We start from the raw sequence: 17336 nt of genomic DNA, 5'->3' as shown, positions 1-17336 counted from the left end.
CATGTAATTGTTTGTATTTAGTATACCACGAATGGGGAAAATGACTGCTCTCTCCATGATATGTGCACTTCTCATCCATCCCCATCTTCAAAACGTATTCTCAGTTAACTAAAAAGTTAGACATGATAGCCTATCAGTTCCTAGATCATTTACTATAGACCACTTATCCAGTAACCTCATTTGCTTTATAATTCCTTGATTGATACAACATAACGTTTGAGGAGGTTTAGTAAGGTAATGATTACTGGGTAAGCATTGTTTCAGGGGTGATTGAAAGTATTTACACATAGAGGCAGAACTGAATTAATACTTTAATTACAAACTGGGTGCTGAATAATCCTAGGGGGCGTCCTTCAAAATCTGGTAATTTTTTTACCTAAGTGAGTTAGTAATTACAGTAGTACTGATTAGCAGCAGACCTGCTGTTCAGCTCGGACACTGAAACCTCCAAAATAGCTCTGAAATTAGATTTAAAAGAAAAACAAAGGTTTGTACTTTGCAGGATTTCAGATACTTTGTATTCGTATTATGACTGCATTTCATGACCCTTGCTACATGAGGTTATGTCAGCACCGTCTACAGAGAAGCCCCTATTTTAAAAGGTTTATAACTTGTGACTCTGTCACTCCATTACTCATGAGTTATCAACTCGTAACTAACACATACAAATATTTCTTAGATCAAATTCTCAGTAGCCTGTATATATTTAGCACTTTTAGCAATTAAAACACAAGGCTGGGAGTCAGAAAATCAGGGTTTGAAGTCCTACTTCTGCCACAGACTTGCTACGTGGCTTTGGGCAAGTCACAGCCTCTGTGTCTTAATTTCCTTATCTGTAAAAGGAAGATAAAAGTTCAGGAATATTTATAAATAAATTATAGTACACATGACTATTTTTAAAATTTTTACTCCTGAGGGAATTTTGTGCCAAAAAATTAAAAATTCTGTGCCAAAAAAATTAAAATTCTGGACACAATATTTTAAAATTCTGCTAAATTCTGCAAATTTTATTTGTCAAATAAATGTGAAGGCTCCAGCATGGTATTGGGGAGCACAGGTCAATAGCTGCACAGAGGTGGGATATCACAGTACAGCTCTCGCCCTCCCGCTGAGACATGCAATGTGGGGGGCAGGCTTAGCAAGGCAGGATCCAAATGTGGAGGGGCTTAGTGTGGGGGGATTCAGGTGTGGGGGGATTCAGGTGTGGGGGATCTGGGTGTGAGGAGATCTTGATGCACAGGGGCTTGGTGGGGGGTTCTGGGTGCAACGGTAATTGGACTCTGCAGGAGGGTCAGGTGAAGGTGGCTGGGGCTCAGAAAGGGGGGTCTGGGTGTGGGGGGGGATAGAGCTCGGCAGGGGGCTCCGGGAGTGGGGGAAGTGGGGCGATGATCCAGGTGCAACTGGTTGGGGCTCGGTGAGGTGGGGATCTGAGTGCGGGTGGCTCGTCAGGGTGGTCCAAGTGCAGGGGGAGTGGGGCTCATCATGGGGGGTTCTGAGTGCAGGGGGGTGAGGCTTGGTGGGAGGGTCTGGGTCTGAAGGGGTCTGGATGCACGGGGGTTGGGCAGATGGGGAGCAGTTCTCTGTACAGGAACCCCTCCCCCTGAAGATTAGGAGAAATGGGTGCAGGAAGCGGGGGGAGGCAGTTTGCAGAGCTTTTTGCAGCTGGGGGAGAAATCTGGAGTTGGGTCTGACCTGGCCCCGGATGCCATGCAAGGGAAGAGGAAGTCCCGTCCTCCCCAGCCCAGGCTGGACTAGCACCTGAGCTCGGCACAGGGTAGAACCACCAGCCAGATCTTCCCCAGTCCCACCTCCTGTCCCACAGTGATTTACCTCTCTGCCAGCTGTCCTGGGCACCCGAAACATATTGCTGGGGAGGGTTGCATGACTGCTCTTGTGGCTTCTTTTTGCTTCCCTGTCAGTCCTTTTTCTGCGGGGAACATAAATGCTGTGCATATGCAGTGGTGCAGAATTCCTCCAGGAGTAAACAATTGCTAAGTTTGTGGAACTGTCTGAATTAGGTGACATTTATTAATGGTGATGGATTCCTTTATGTTCATCTGTTTCCAGAATATATTAGTTTTGACTATGAATTCCTTGGCTTATACCTGTTTGTTTCATAACTTCCATATTTCTTCAGATATATATCACCATTCCATGTTATACATTTCTTATGCAAACGCTGCTTTAGATAACTCTGTACTGATGATGATGTTGCTGACTTTGATTACAGCGCCCCAGTCCAATTCAGCTGTACTCTCCTCCTTTCATACTGGCACCCATCAAAGACAAACAAACAGAGCTGGGGGAGACATTTGGAGAGGCCAGTCAGAAATACAATGTACTCTTCGTTGGATATTGTTTGTCTCATGATCAGCGCTGGCTCCTGGCATCCTGCACTGACCTCCATGGCGAGCTGTTGGAAACCTGCATTGTAAATATCGATTTGCCAAACAGGTAGAAACCTTCAGTTTTATGTTAAGTTTGGATTGACATTCCGTCTACGTTCACTTTGTTATCTGGCTGTTGGCACATCCCTTTCTAGTCCCCTCTGTTACTAGGGTGATAACATTTCTTTGTATTGATGGTTTGTGTCACAGATTACCAAATGTGGAGTAAGAAAGTGGTTGCTTTAGAAATGACAACTGAGTGCATCTCCAAGTACTACTGCTACAGTGCTCAGCACAATGGTGCTCATTTTGTGACTGGGGCCTTTGGGCACTACTGCAATGCCTGTAATAAAAATAGAGGGAAAGACTCCTTTTCGGTATTTGAATGTAAATGAGACACTCAGATCTTACAGTTCTCGGGGCAGTATAAGAGTTCAGTTAGATAGAAAAAAGTGAAATAGTGACAATGGGATAGAAATCTGAAATTCATCCTTCTTATCTCCAGATCAAGGAGGAGCAAAGTGTCTGCACGTAAAATTGGTCTGCAGAAGCTGTGGGAATGGTGCGTTGGGATTGTACAGATGACATCACTGCCCTGGAGAGTTGTAATTGGGCGACTTGGAAGACTGGGCCACGGGGAGTTAAAAGGTAAGGACAGCTAAGGATGCCATGTGCTGAGGAGTAGAGCTACAAGCTGGTTTAGTACAGGGGTCGGCAAACTTTCAGAAGTGACAAGTTTCAGAGTAACAGCCGTGTTAGTCTGTATCCGCAAAAAGAAGAACAGGAGTACTTGTGGCACCTTAGAGACTAACAAATTTATTAGAGCATAAGCTTTCGTGGACTACAGCCCACTTCTTCAGATGCATATAGAATGGAACATATAATGAGGAGATATATATACACACATACAGAGAGCATAAACAGGTGGGAGTTGTTTGAGAGGCCAATTAATTAAGAGAAAAAAAACTTTTGAAGTGATAATCAAGCTAGCCGAGTACAGACAGTGTGATAAGAAGTGTGAGAGTACTTACAAGGGGAGATAGTCAACGTTTGTAATGGCTCAGCCATTCCCAGTCCTTATTCAAACCGGAGTTGATTGTGTCTAGTTTGCATATCAATTCTAGCTCTGCAGTCTCTCTTTGGAGTCTGTTTTTGAAGTTTTTCTGTTGTAATATAGCCACCCGCAGGTCTGTCACTGAATGACCAGACAGGTTAAAGTGTTCTCCCACTGGTTTTTGAGTATTTTGATTCCTGATGTCAGATTTGTGTCCATTAATTCTTTTGCGTAGAGACTGTCCGGTTTGGCCAATGTACATGGCAGAGGGGCATTGCTGGCACATGATGGCATATATCACATTGGTAGATGTGCAGGTGAACGAGCCCCTGATGGTATGGCTGATGTGATTAGGTCCTATGATGATGTCACTTGAATAGATATGTGGACAGAGTTGGCATCGGGGTTTGTTACAAGGATAGGTTCCTGGGTTAGTGGTTTTGTTCAGTGATGTGTGGTTGCTGGTGAGTATTTGCTTTAGGTTGGGGGGTTGTCTGTAAGCGAGGACAGGTCTGTCTCCCAAGATCTGTGAGAGTAAAGGATCATCTTTCAGGATAGGTTGTAGATCTCTGATGATGTGCTGGAGAGGTTTTAGTTGGGGGCTGAAGGTGACAGCTAGTGGTGTTCTGTTATTTTCTTTGTTGGGCCTGTCTTGTAGGAGGTGACTTCTGGGTACTCGTCTGGCTCTGTCAATCTGTTTTTTCACTTCAGCAGGTGGGTATTGTAGTTTTAAGAATGCTTGATAGAGATCTTGTAGGTGCTCCACACAAGCGGTCCATTTCCTGGACACTACTGTGCTAATAAGCGATGGTCACATCAATACCACCCTATACTGGAAACCTACTGACCGCTACACTTACCTACATGCCTCCAGCTTCCATCCAGGACACACCACACGATCCATTGTCTACAGCCAAGCTCTAAGATATAACCGCATTTGCTCCAATCCCTCGGATAGAGACAACCACTACGCAAAAGAATTAATGGACACAAATCTGACATCAGGAATCAAAATACTCAAAAACCAGTGGGAGAACACTTTAACCTGTCTGGTCATTCAGTGACAGACCTGCGGGTGGCTATATTACAACAGAAAAACTTCAAAAACAGACTCCAAAGAGAGACTGCAGAGCTAGAATTGATATGCAAACTAGACACAATCAACTCCGGTTTGAATAAGGACTGGGAATGGCTGAGCCATTACAAACGTTGACTCTATCTCCCCTTGTAAGTACTCTCACACTTCTTATCACACTGTCTGTACTCGGCTAGCTTGATTATCACTTCAAAAGTTTTTTTTCTCTTAATTAATTGGCCTCTCAAACAACTCCCACCTGTTTATGCTCTCTGTATGTGTGTATATATATCTCCTCATTATATGTTCCATTCTATATGCATCCGAAGAAGTGGGCTGTAGTCCACGAAAGCTTATGCTCTAATAAATTTGTTAGTCTCTAAGGTGCCACAAGTACTCCTGTTCTTCTTTTTTCAGAAGTGGTGTGCCGAGTCTTCATTTATTCACTCTGATTTAAGGTTTCACGTGCAAGTAATACATTTTAACGTTTTTAGAAGGTCTCTCTCTAGAAGTCTATATTATATAACTAAACTATTGTATGTAAAGTAAACAAGGTTTTTAAAATGTTTAAGAAGCTTCATTTAAAACTAAATTAAAATGCAGATCTTATCAGTTTAGTGCAGTGGTTCTTAACCTGGGGTGCACGCACCCCTTGGGGGTGCAAGATGCCCTTTCTGGGCGAGATTTTTTTAGACGATGGGGGTGGCTGCAGAGCACTGGGCCCAGGCCAGGAGCAGAGCCCTGGGCTGGCTGTCGGTACCCCATACCGGCAGCAGGCTGAGCAGGGCTGGAGACTTGGACCCCGGCTGGCAGGGGGCCAGGCAGCTGGAACCCCAGACCAGCAGCAAGGTGAGTAGGGCCAGCGGCTGGTATCCCAGGCCATCAGCAGGCTGAGCGGGGCCGATGGCCGGGACCCCAGACCGGCGGCGGGCTGAGCGGCTCAGCCTACTGCTGGTCTGGGGTTCCAGCTGCCGGCTCCTGCCAGCCGGGGTCCTGGCCGCCGGCCCCACTCAGCCTGCTGCCAGCTCGGGTTTCTGTTCACCTAGGCCGGCAGCGGGCTGAGTGGGGCCGGTGGCCGGAATCCCGGCTGGCAGCAACATGCTAGTAAAAATCGGCTCGTGTGCTGCCAGTTGTCGACCCTTGGTTTAGTATATTGAACATGACGCTGCAAACCAGGCACTATGGCCTGGAGTTATAATTCCACCTCTGATACTAAGTCATTGTGTGGCCTGGACAAGTAATTTTATCCCTGTCTATACAATGGGAATGCCTATATTCACTTGCTCACCTACCTCCCACAGGTGTGTGGATTCGCTAGGTACTATTTGAACAATAGTTTGAAAATGTACATTGCTATATGGTAGATATTATAATTACTTTTGCTAAATGCTTACACAACATGTACATGTTAGTAGCTAAGAAAAAAACCCAAAAGGAACAAGAGGTTCAGTGCAGTTTGGCCTGACAGGCCCTATTAGTGCTGAGCAATAACAAAAGCATAAGGATAGCAATCATAGGGAGACTAATAAGCCAAAAGTGAAGTACAGCCTGGCATTATTGGATGGCGTAATACAGTAGCATAACATGTATAATTTTAACCCTGGAAATGTGATTTCTGTAGGTGGAAGTCCTGTCCTGGTCACAGTATAGCATAAGCTTAGGGTAACTGAGGAGCCATATGGATCCTGTCCGGGTAGAGGGTTCACAGGAAAGTAGCAGATACAGGGTTAAGATCTGATTTTAAACGTCAAATGGAAGCAACTCTACTGACTTCAGTGAAGATACTGAGCAGCAGGTCAAAATTACATCAATTGCAAAGTAACTAAAAATGAACTGGTCACTAGGGTTTACTTAATATTAGGGTGTACCTTGTGGCCTGCAAGGGATGTCCAACAACTGGCATCCCCATTAGGGGATTGTGGACATTGACAGGGCACTATGGAGAATTTTACTTTGGATTTTCTTTCCGTGTAGCCTATGTGCAGAGACCTTCATTTTCCAAAGCTGATCCAAATTCAAAAACAAGATAAAATATTGAACAGGGTTAAAAAAATCAGTAATTGAGTAACCTGGTATGGTATATGTTGAGGTAAGGTTGTAGGTCACCTCACTGTAAAGACTGTAGAACTAACTTACAATAACATTTAGTAGATAGTATCAGGGGGTAGCCGTGTTAGTCTGTATCTACAGAAACAACAAAGAGTCTGGTGGCACCTTAAAGACTAACAGATTTATTTGGGCATAAGCTTTCGTGAGTAAAAACCAGTGAGGTTTTTACTCACGAAAGCTTATGCCCAAATAAATCTGTTAGTCTTTAAGGTGCCACCAGACATTTAGTAGATAGCGATTTATAAATTAATCTTCCTTAAAATCAAATGAGTATGTGGGCTAACAGAAGTTATTTTTGGTCGCCTATGCGTTCTAAGCACTTGGATGAATACTTTCTTTGGCAGACCACTGAATGACTAGGCTGTAAAATTCCTTTTTCTGTCCCATACAGTAAAGCTGCAATCAGCTTGTGCTTACACTGAACTAAGTTTCTACCTGCATGTCTACAACACTCAAACAGTGATGACCAGAAACAGTCGTACACGCAAGATTTTGAGTCTAGCAATATGGTGGCACTCTGGTGCTGCCATGTAGTTGACCTCAGTTCCGTTTCTTGAGGTAGTATGAGACATCTCATCACTTGACCCAATAGTGGCTGGAGTTAAGCAGTTAGTACATAGATTGGAAGAGGAGTGCCTGGCTTCACTCAGGGAACGATCCCTCCTAATTTAAAGATCAGCACGCATAGGCCCTGAAAGGAGTTCCTCCTATCTTCAGCCAGAAGGATGGTGGCTCTTGTGCAGGTCTGGGTGAATGATTCCACAGTGAAAAATGGAGCGAATCTTAGGGCTGGGATTGCGATATAGGTAAGACATTTAGTGCGTTTTGTTGTTTGAATTGCAGCATGAAAGGTAATCTAGGCTGGAGGATAAAGATCTTATTTAAAACATTGTGCATTCTCCTCTTACATTAATCACCTAAGGTGGTGCTGTGACTTATTCAAAGCAATCCCAGATTCATGGGTTTGGAGCTAATTAAAATAAATCAGATGAGCAGTGTGTGTCATTTTTCTATACCAGCACACAGGCTAGCCTGAGATGCTTCAGTCAGTGTAGGAAAAGAAGCAGAAATCACACTACCTTCAATTCAGCTAGTACTCACAAAGGAGGAGCATAAATTGGCTTTAGGAAGAAGCAGTTATCTCTCTCTTGGTGGGGGAATGAGGTGCCAATCACAGGGCTGTCAGTTAAAGTGGAGAGTGTGAAGGGGAATAGAGATTGAGAATTTAATTTAAAATCAGCAGATCCTTTCCCCTGGCTGTACTATGAGTCTGTCTGCTTAGTTGGGGTTCCTGGTGGCTATTTTCAGAAGATTGACCTCAGAGTCTTGAACTGCTTTTGTTCTATCAGAGGAGATCCTCAGCCACTGTTTTATAGTGCATCTGAGTGCTCCTTTGAAGAAATATTCACCTTCACAGCTCTTTCTTTCTTTTTAATTGTAGCTCTGTGGCATTTTCTGGTCTTGTGCGTGTGGAATTCCTGTTGACCCAGCACTCAGATTTCAAGCACTCCAGTTTGCAGCATGTTAGTCAGATGAAAATAATTGTATTTCTACTTCCTCTGTAGAAAAAGGAACAGTTCAACTGAGAGATGATCTCATGTAAAGAATGCTCACGCTGGAGTGACATTAAAGTAATAGGACGTGGCAGGCAGTGCATTTCTGGGGGATTATTGCATGCTCTGTGTGCATTGTGAAGTAAGAGGCCAAAGGCCAAGTGTTTCAGCATTTCCAATTTCAGTAATCTCTCAGTTATGCACTGCCTAGAGTGTCTTATTGCTAAAAATTAAGAGGAAAAATAGTGTCTGTTTGTTTGAATGATTCACATTAGAAGGAGTTCAGAAAGTGTCATTTGGATCCAGAGCTCTGATCCCATTTGTCATTATAAATCAGGTTCCTTTTATAAGGACATTTCTTCTGAACATTACCATCTTTCACAACATTCAAATGTTAGGGCAAACCACTTTGCGTGTGAGTGATAGAATGTGTGTGGCCAAGGACCTGTGAAATAGGAGCAAATTCTCATGTTTACTGAGCAACTGATCTTCAGCGCTATGTAGGGGTAATAGCTGAGGTTTAGATTACAGTTAAGGGAAGAGGATTTTTGAATCCCACACTAATAGTTAAGGAATACCATCAACTGTTGCTGCCGCCACCACTTAGATACAGTAGATCTTCTTGGGATAGCGTATTTGACTTGAATGGCTGTGCAAGAAATGATTAAGAGATCCAATGCAAAACTAATATTGCCAGACAACATTCTGGAAGACATTCTGAGTGAAGCAACACTGCGTTGTATGTAAGAGAGGAGTATGACTGCTCAGAGCTCCGGTATGATACTGCAGAAAAACCTGAGAGTCTCTGGATAAAGTTGAGAAGTGTGAGCAACAAGGGTGATGTCGTGGTTGGAGTCTGCTATAGACCACCAGACCAGGGGGACAAGGTGGACGAGGCTTTCTTCTGGCAACTAGCAGAAGTTGCTAGATCACAGGCCCTGGTTCTCATGGGAGACTTTAATCACCCTGATATCTGCTGGGAGAGCAATACAGCGGTGCACAGGCAATCCAGGAAATTTTTGGAAAGTGTAGGGGACAATTTCCTGGTGCAAGTGCTGGAGGAACCAACTAGGGGCAAAGCTTTTCTTGACCTGCTGCTCACAAACAGGGAAGAACTAGTAGGGGAAGCAAAAGTGGATGGGAACCTGGGAGGCAGTGACCATGAGATGGTCGAGTTCAGGATCCTGACACAAGGAAGAAAGGAGAGCAGCAGAATACGGACCCTGGACTTCAGAAAAGCAGACTTTGACTCCCTCAGGGAACAGATGGGCAGGATCCCCTGGGAGAATAACATGAAGGGCAAAGGGGTCCAGGAGAGCTGGCTGTATTTTAAAGAATCCTTATTGAGGTTGCAGGAACAAACCATCCCGATGTGTAGAAAGAATAGTAAATATGGCAGGCGACCAGCTTGGCTAAACAGTGAAATCCTTGCTGATCTTAAACGCAAAAAAGAGGCTTATAAGGAGTGGAAGATTGGACAAATGACCAGGGAGGAGTATAAAAATATTGCTCAGGCGTGCAGGAGTGAAATCAGGAAGGCCAAATCACACTTGGAGTTGCAGTTAGCAAGAGATGTTAAGAGTAACAAGAAGGGTTTCTTCAGGTATGTTAGCAACAAGAAGAAAATCAAGGAAAGTGTGGGCCCCTTACTGAATGAGGGAGGCAACCTAGTGACCGAGGATGTGGAAAAAGCTAATGTACTCAATGATTTTTTTGCCTCTGTCTTCACGCACAAGGTCAGCTCCCAGATTGCTGCACTGGGCAGTACAGCATGGGGAGAAGGTGGCCAACCCTCTGTGGAGAAAGAAGTGGTTCGGGACTATTTAGAAAAACTGGACGTGCACAAGTCCATGGGGCCGGATGCGCTGCATCCGAGGGTGCTAAAGGAGTTGGCGGGTGAGATTGCAGAGCCATTAGCCATTATTTTTGAAAACTCATGGCGATCGGGGGAGGTCCCAGATGACTGGAAAAAGGCTAATGTAGTGCCCATCTTTAAAAAAGGGAAGAAGGAGGATCCGGGGAACTACAGGCCAGTCAGCCTCACCTCAGTCCCTGGAAAAATCATGGAGCAGGTCCTCAAGGAATCAATTATGAAACATTTAGAGGAGAGGAAAGTGATCAGGAACAGTCAGCATGGATTCACGAAGGGGAAGTCGTGCCTGACTAACCTAATTGCCTTCTATGATGAGATAACTGGCTCTGTGGATGAGGGGAAAGCAGTGGATGTGTTATTTCTTGACTTTAGCAAAGCTTTTGATACTGTCTCCCACAGTATTCTTGCCACCAAGTTAAAGAAGTATGGGCTGGATGAATGGACTGTAAGGTGGATAGAAAGCTGGCTAGATCGTCGGGCTCAACGGGTAGTGATCAATGGCTCCATGTCTAGTTGGCAGCCGGTTTCAAGTGGAGTGCCCCAAGGGTCGGTCCTGGGGCTGGTTTTGTTTAATATCTTTATTAATGATCTGGAGGATGGTGTGGACTGCACTCTCAGCAAGTTTGCAGATGACACTAAACTAGGAGGCGTGGTAGATACACTAGAGGGTAGGGATCGGATACAGAGGGACCTAGACAAATTAGAGGATTGGGCAGAAAAAAACCTGATGAGGTTCAACAAGGACAAGTGCAGAGTCCTGCACTTAGGACGGAAGAATCCCATGCACTGCTACAGACTAGGGACCGAATGGCTAGGTAGCAGTTCTGCTGAAAAGGACCTAGGGGTCACAGTGGACGAGAAGCTGGATATGAGTCAACAGTGTGCTCTTGTTGCCAAGAAGGCTAACGGCATTTTGGGCTGTATAAGTAGGGGCATTGCCAGCAGATCGAGGAACGTGATCGTTCCCCTTTATTCGACATTGGTGAGGCCTCATCTGGAATACTGTGTCCAGTTTTGGTCCCCACACTACAAGAAGGATGTGGAAAAATTGGAAAGAGTCCAGCGGAGGGCAACAAAAATGATTAGGGGTCTGGAGCACATGACTTATGAGGAGAGGCTGAGAGAACTGGGATTGTTTAGTCTCCAGAAGAGAAGAATGAGGGGGGATTTGATAGCAGCCTTCAACTACCTGAAGGGGGGTTCCAAAGAGGATGGAGCTCGGCTGTTCTCAGTGGTGGCAGATGACAGAACAAGGAGCAATGGTCTCAAGTTGCAGTGGGGGAGGTCCAGGTTGGATATCAGGAAAAACTATTTCACTAGGAGGGTGGTGAAACACTGGAATGCGTTACCTAGGGAGGTGGTGGAGTCTCCTTCCTTGGAGGTTTTTAAGGCCCGGCTTGACAAAGCCCTGGCTGGGATGATTTAGCTGGGAATTGGTCCTGCTTTGAGCAGGGGGTTGGACTAGATGACCTCTTGAGGTCCCTTCCAACTCTGATATTCTATGATTCTATGATTCTATGATTCTAACACCTCCTGAACCAGAAAACAATATTTGCCGTCTAACAAACAGAATGTACTTTACAGTAACTGTTTCATTCCTTGTTCGTATCTCCTAGACTGCTTTTCATTACCAATAGAAGGAAAGAGAGTCCAGTGGTTAAAGCAGAAGAAACAATAGCATGTGGCTTTATCCCAACTTTTTAACACAGAATCATTTTAAGTGATTTGCTCAAGTTCACAGTCTCTCTGTGCCTATCTCCATCTGTAAGATAGGGATTGTACTTCTCTACCTCAAAGGGATGTTTTGAGGCTTAATTTATTAACGTTTGAGATCTCCAGATGGAAGATGCCATAGAAGCACAAAGTGTTGTTAATATTTATTTTCAGCCAAACACCACCATATTACAGAAGATAGAAATAACATTACTGAGATATTTCCTGAGTTTTGTTACATTCTCTTGAAACTAACTGCATTTCAGACTGGAGTATCCTCCTTGGGGAGTGTTCCCTGCAGACAATCAGCAAACAGCTGAAGGAAGTGTGCCGCATGTGTGGGATCTCAACAGCAGACTCTCCTTCTATCCTCAGTGCCTGCTTGGTTGCCATGGAGCCCCAGGGGTCCTTTGTAGTGATGCCAGGTAACTACAGAAATGCATGCTACTAAAACTTTTCCTTGGCCCAACGTCCACACTGGAAGTGCATCAAGCTGGGTGGTTTCTGGTCACAACAGTGAGACCTCACTAGGATAGATGAATGAAAGAAGAGCAAGAAAAGGTATAATTTGGGACAGCACTGTGGACTATAGTAGTACTTGGAATTGCAGTGCTGGGGGAGTTTACTTCCAGGAAGGAGATTTCTTTATGCCCTATCAAGCTGATGGGTTCTCCTAGCAGCTTTATTTGGAAAGTCATGCCCTGGAGGAAGATTGGTTTAATATATTGAGCTTGAATAAATATATCACTATTGTATGGGCCCTGATGCAAAGAGGGCTGCAAAAACTCCTGCTGTGGGAACTCTTCTGTGTGAAGGATCAAAAAGTGTGTTTGTGTGTATCTTTGTGGGGAGGATGGGATGGTGGAGGGGAAGATTGGAATTGTGACTCACATTGAAAATGAGGCTAAAACCATGGCCCCTGTAATATCCATTAGTTCTTGAAGGGGCCCTGTTATGTACAGAAATCCACAAGGGAGAACCAAATTAAAGTTAGGTTCATGAGGCTCCTCAGTAGGTAGTGGAAGTTACTGTGACAAGCAAGAGATGCTGTTGAGTATATCATGGAACAATTTTCTGGCTTTAAGATTACCTGGATTGTTTAATTTTACAAATATGTTTCTTCCTCCTCCTCCTCCACTGTTTCTCATTTGTTGTATTTGTTTGAATTGTAGTTATTTGTTGTTCCTTTTTGTTGGCTTTTTTGTGTTTGAATTTATACTCCTTCATCTTGGGGAGTGCTACATTTTATGTTGCTTTCTGTGAGTTTGAGGAATTTTTTTTTTTATATCTATTTACAATCACTGTTCAGTTCTTAGGCTAGGTCAGATTTTGATTAGCATTATGGATTGTAAATAACTCTTCCACTTTTCAACAAACAAAAATTCACAGGTATTTTTGGCAATAAATGCTTTGCTTTAAAATCTGGTGGTTTTTTTGTTTTGTTTTGTTTTTCATTGGTTGGTTGGGGGTTTTTTGTGGTGGGTTTTTTTTATATACACATTTTTAAACCTTTCCATTCTCTTCTGTCAGTTTTGTGCTACTTTTAAGTGTGTAATGGTCTAAGGAGCAGCATGAGATGACAGAAGGAAAGATAGAGAGGGCTGCAGTATGAGAGGTCAGGTGGCTAGAGGTTCCATTTGTACACATAGTGTTGTGACCTTAAATTCATCAGGCTTTACCAATAAAGACTTTTAGACTTAAAGCAAGAAACCTCAGAAAACATTTTTATTAGCATGCAATTCCAGATTACATGTCTAGTAATTTCATTGGACTAAACACAAATATACACCATGTAGATTGAAGATATTATCCAGACATCAAGACTGAGGATTCATGATTCTGCCTTTGTTTCTGTCCTGAAAGATGCTGTCACTATGGGATCCGTGTTTGGCCGCAGTACTGCACTGAATCTGCAGTCATCTCAACTGAATACCCCTCAGGATGCCTCTTGTACGCACATCCTGGTATTTCCAACCTCTGCAACCATCCAGGTAGCTCCAGCAAATTATCCCAATGAGGATGGATTTAGCCCCAACAATGGTAAGTTAACTCTGGAGATAGTGTGGTGGGTAAAGTATCCCTGTCTGCACTGTGCCTTACAGATGATACTACTCTAGAGCAGGCCGGTGCTAGAGAGCACCAAAACTCTGAAGGGTCTGATTCTCCCCTCGCAGATTCCAAGTAGGCTTTGTAAAGGTTCCATTTTTATCATTAGAAGTCAGTAAACATCAATTTAATGGTACACAAAAAATATTTCCATCAGTAATAACTGAAATGTAGAGATAGGCAAAGTCAGCAAAATGCTGCTTGAGAATTTATTAGAGTTTGATTTAAGGATATTTACTTTGTATATGTTGACATGTGATGTTAATAATTTGTGTTTTAATAGTTAGAAGGCTTTAATTTGTGAATGTCAACCAATGTTCCCTTTAAGCTGTGCAACTGCATAGCTGTCTCTTATTGACAGTGCATCTCTAGTAGCTGGCACCCGCATCCCACTCTGCCTAGCCAGGCAAACTGAGCTGTTTTGTCCAGCCTGGCAGGGAGCTGCCGTCCAGGAGGAATGGGAACCTGTGCCGCCACCACTGGGACAGGGATATGCAGTCCGTGCGTACCTTCACACTCTCAGCTGTGATGGTAGCTCCCTCCTAAGAACCCCTTGGGGTGGGGCTGGATGTGAGGCAGACCCTAAAATCCCTTCTCCCAAGGGGAAGCCTCAAGCCAGCAGGGATGGATGGTACGGAACAGAATGGGGACAGTATGTAGCTCCCTTTTGATGTGAAGCTCCTGGGAGGGGGTGGGTATAGAGCTCCTGGAGGAAAGGCGTGGGGCTCCTGCTTTTCCTGGGTTGCTAACTGTTGTGTAATTTTTCACTCAAATATTTGAAAGTAAATGGATTCTCAGTTTGTATTCCTGTTTCCCCCATATATGTATTTATTACTGAAATGTCACTTTAAAAATATCTTATCCTTTTCAGTGTAAAGTTTCATAAGCTGCTGGCTGGGAGAACTTGATAAGATGGGCACAGCTCAAACGTAAACATTAGAAAATGTCTGCAAGAGTTTGACACAATCAGTCTGTTGTACAAAAGAAGCCCCAGAACTGAACTTGCTGGTATTAGTCTAGGTCTATGAGCTCCTTTTTAATAAAGTAGTTAAACAATTCCATTTTTCCAGACAGGTATTGCATGCAGTGCTTTGCTGTGTCCGTTGCAAACAGTTTAGGGTGTGACAGGTTCCTTGTCCAGTGCCATCTCCAAGCATAAATTGGGAGTACAATTAGCTTTTGGAGATGGAGGAAACTGAAACAACCGATGTCCTAGGCCAGGAGTCTCTTGAAACTGGAAAACATTTTTCAGTATTCAGTCAGTATTGGGGTCGTGTGTAAATGCGGTATTGAAGCTAAAGCAAAGAGGAGGGCATTTACAATTAGTAAAAAATAGAATGAATGGAAACTGGACTATCTGAAGTGGCATTTAGTTCCGAAAGCTCATGATGATGCAGTAAAAATTCTACACAACTGGAAACATGGCTTTGGAATTTGGCATTTAATAGCGGAGTCTACTGAAAGCAGACAGAAAAGGAGAAACGTCAGTGAGAAAATTGAGATGAAGTAAAAATGGCTTTGATTAGACCTCCTTTTGAGTCCATGGCAACTTGCTCTTTCTTATACCTGTCCATGAAGAAAGCATTTCTAATTGCTATCATTTCAGCTAGCTGCATAGGAGAAGTAGCAACCCTGATGGCACACCCACCATGTAAGGTCTTTTTTAAAAACAAAGTAACTCTGAGACTGCATCCCACGTTTCTCCCTAAAGTTGCCTCCACTTTGCATATAAATCAACAGATCCATCTTCCTGTTTTTTTCCCAAACCCCCATCGTGACATCAGTGAGGCAATTCTGCATATGCAAGAAGTAGAAGAGCACTATCATTCTACTTGGACAGGACTAAGGACTTCAGGAAGTCCCCTGAACTCTTCCTTTAGCGCGAGGAAGGATCCAAATGCTGCGCAATGTTGGCTCAAACACTATCCAAATGGGTCTCTGCTGCATTAATCACTTATCAAGGGCGCAACCTGCTGCCTTCGTCCAGAGTCCGTACGCACTCCATGAGGTCAATTTCTACCTCAGTCACATTCCTTAAAAATGACCCTGTCTTGGAAATCTGCAGAGCAGGGACTTGGGCTCTGCCCACATTTTCGCAGAACATTATGTGATCACTGGACATTCAGCCATCTTCGACTCCATGGTACTCGCTGTAGTAACAGACTCCAGTCCGAAGTCCCAGCCTCCAGTGGTGGGTACTCAGGAGTCACTTCCAGTGGAGCACCCGTAGAGAGACCCCTCAAAGAAGAAGATGAAGTTACTCACCTCCAAGAGGTGTCCCTATGCGTGCTCCACAACATGCCTTCCTCCCCTCCATAGGGTTCTGTGGTAGAGAAGGAACTGCGGGGGAGGTTCACCTGTGCAGTGCTAGATAGCCTCAAGGCAGACCACGAGGGAGGGAGAGCACATGTGCAGGCTCAAGGGACGCTGCTACCAAAAATCTCTGATTAGAGGCGCAGGGGCACAGATACACTTACAGTGGTGCACCCATAGGGGGACACATCTCGAAGAACCATTGTTACTGCACAAGGTGAGTAACTTCCTCTTATTGGACCAACTTCTGTTGATGAGTCAGACAAGCTTTTGAGCTTACACAGAGGTCGTCTTCAGGTCAGGACCAATAAAAGATATTGTCTAATCCGTCTTACCCATAATTTCCTACAAGTGAAAATTTAAATTGATCCATAATTTTTCACAACTATGAACATTTCAGTTAATAAATCGATTTTAAGAATTCTTCCAAGCCTTTTTACAAGTAATTGTCATTGACTTTTAGTGGCAGTAACTCATTGTGGGTGGGAGAACAGTGTACTAGGGATTCTGACTAGCCTTTTTAGGTATCCTGACCAACAACCACATCCTCTGCTGACTTGTTTGGAAGCAAATGAACAGCATGCTTTATAAATTAGTCTGACTGTAGAAAATCAGGTTGCTCAGCACCAGTAGAACGTTCTGTACATGGGGATGAAAAAAGAATCCAGATAGCTGTGTATCAGCAGTATGTTCTTTCCTGTTGTGAGTAGTTACGTATGTTAAAAGCAACAAAGAGTCCTGTGGCACCTTATAGACTAACAGATGTATTGGAGCATAAGCTTTCGTGGGTGAATGTCCACTTCGAAGTGGGTATTCACCCACGAAAGCTTATGCTCCAATACATCTGTTAGTCTATAAGGTGCCACAGGACTCTTCGTTGGACTCTTTGCTGCTTTTTACAGATCCAGACTAACACGGCTACCCCTCTGATACTTTACATATGTTAGTTACATGTGTCTATTGAATTGATCAGGCCATTCTTTTAATTGGAAGATCCCATTATTTAAGCAACAGCCATGTATATAAAGTTGCATGGAATGATCTTGTTTCAAAAAATACAATCTTGTATAGGTTAGGCTAGGCTGTTGGTCTAGCAGGTGTAGTCTTTTATACAATTAACTGCATAAGCTTAATCAGTAGGATTGCTGTTATT

At 43.8% G+C, this 17336-nt stretch overlaps 1 protein-coding gene across 2 annotated transcripts in view; it reads left to right on the top strand.

The window, feature by feature from the left end:
* MED13L (mediator complex subunit 13L) overlaps positions 1 to 17336 on the top strand; it is a 396063-nt gene that overhangs the window by 362542 nt on the left and 16185 nt on the right. For both annotated transcript variants that reach the window (XM_054006362.1, XM_054006361.1), the window contains exons 24-27: positions 2231 to 2454; positions 2893 to 3035; positions 12031 to 12189; positions 13628 to 13804. In XM_054006362.1, coding sequence (XP_053862337.1) covers positions 2231 to 2454; positions 2893 to 3035; positions 12031 to 12189; positions 13628 to 13804 — 703 coding nt within the window. The remainder of the gene's footprint in view (positions 1 to 2230; positions 2455 to 2892; positions 3036 to 12030; positions 12190 to 13627; positions 13805 to 17336) is intronic.

Source organism: Malaclemys terrapin, chromosome 16, assembly GCF_027887155.1.
Source record: "Malaclemys terrapin pileata isolate rMalTer1 chromosome 16, rMalTer1.hap1, whole genome shotgun sequence".
Classification (NCBI taxonomy): Eukaryota; Metazoa; Chordata; order Testudines; family Emydidae; genus Malaclemys; species Malaclemys terrapin.
Note: the sequence above shows the minus strand (reverse complement) of the source record. Positions and strands in the feature narration are given on the sequence as shown.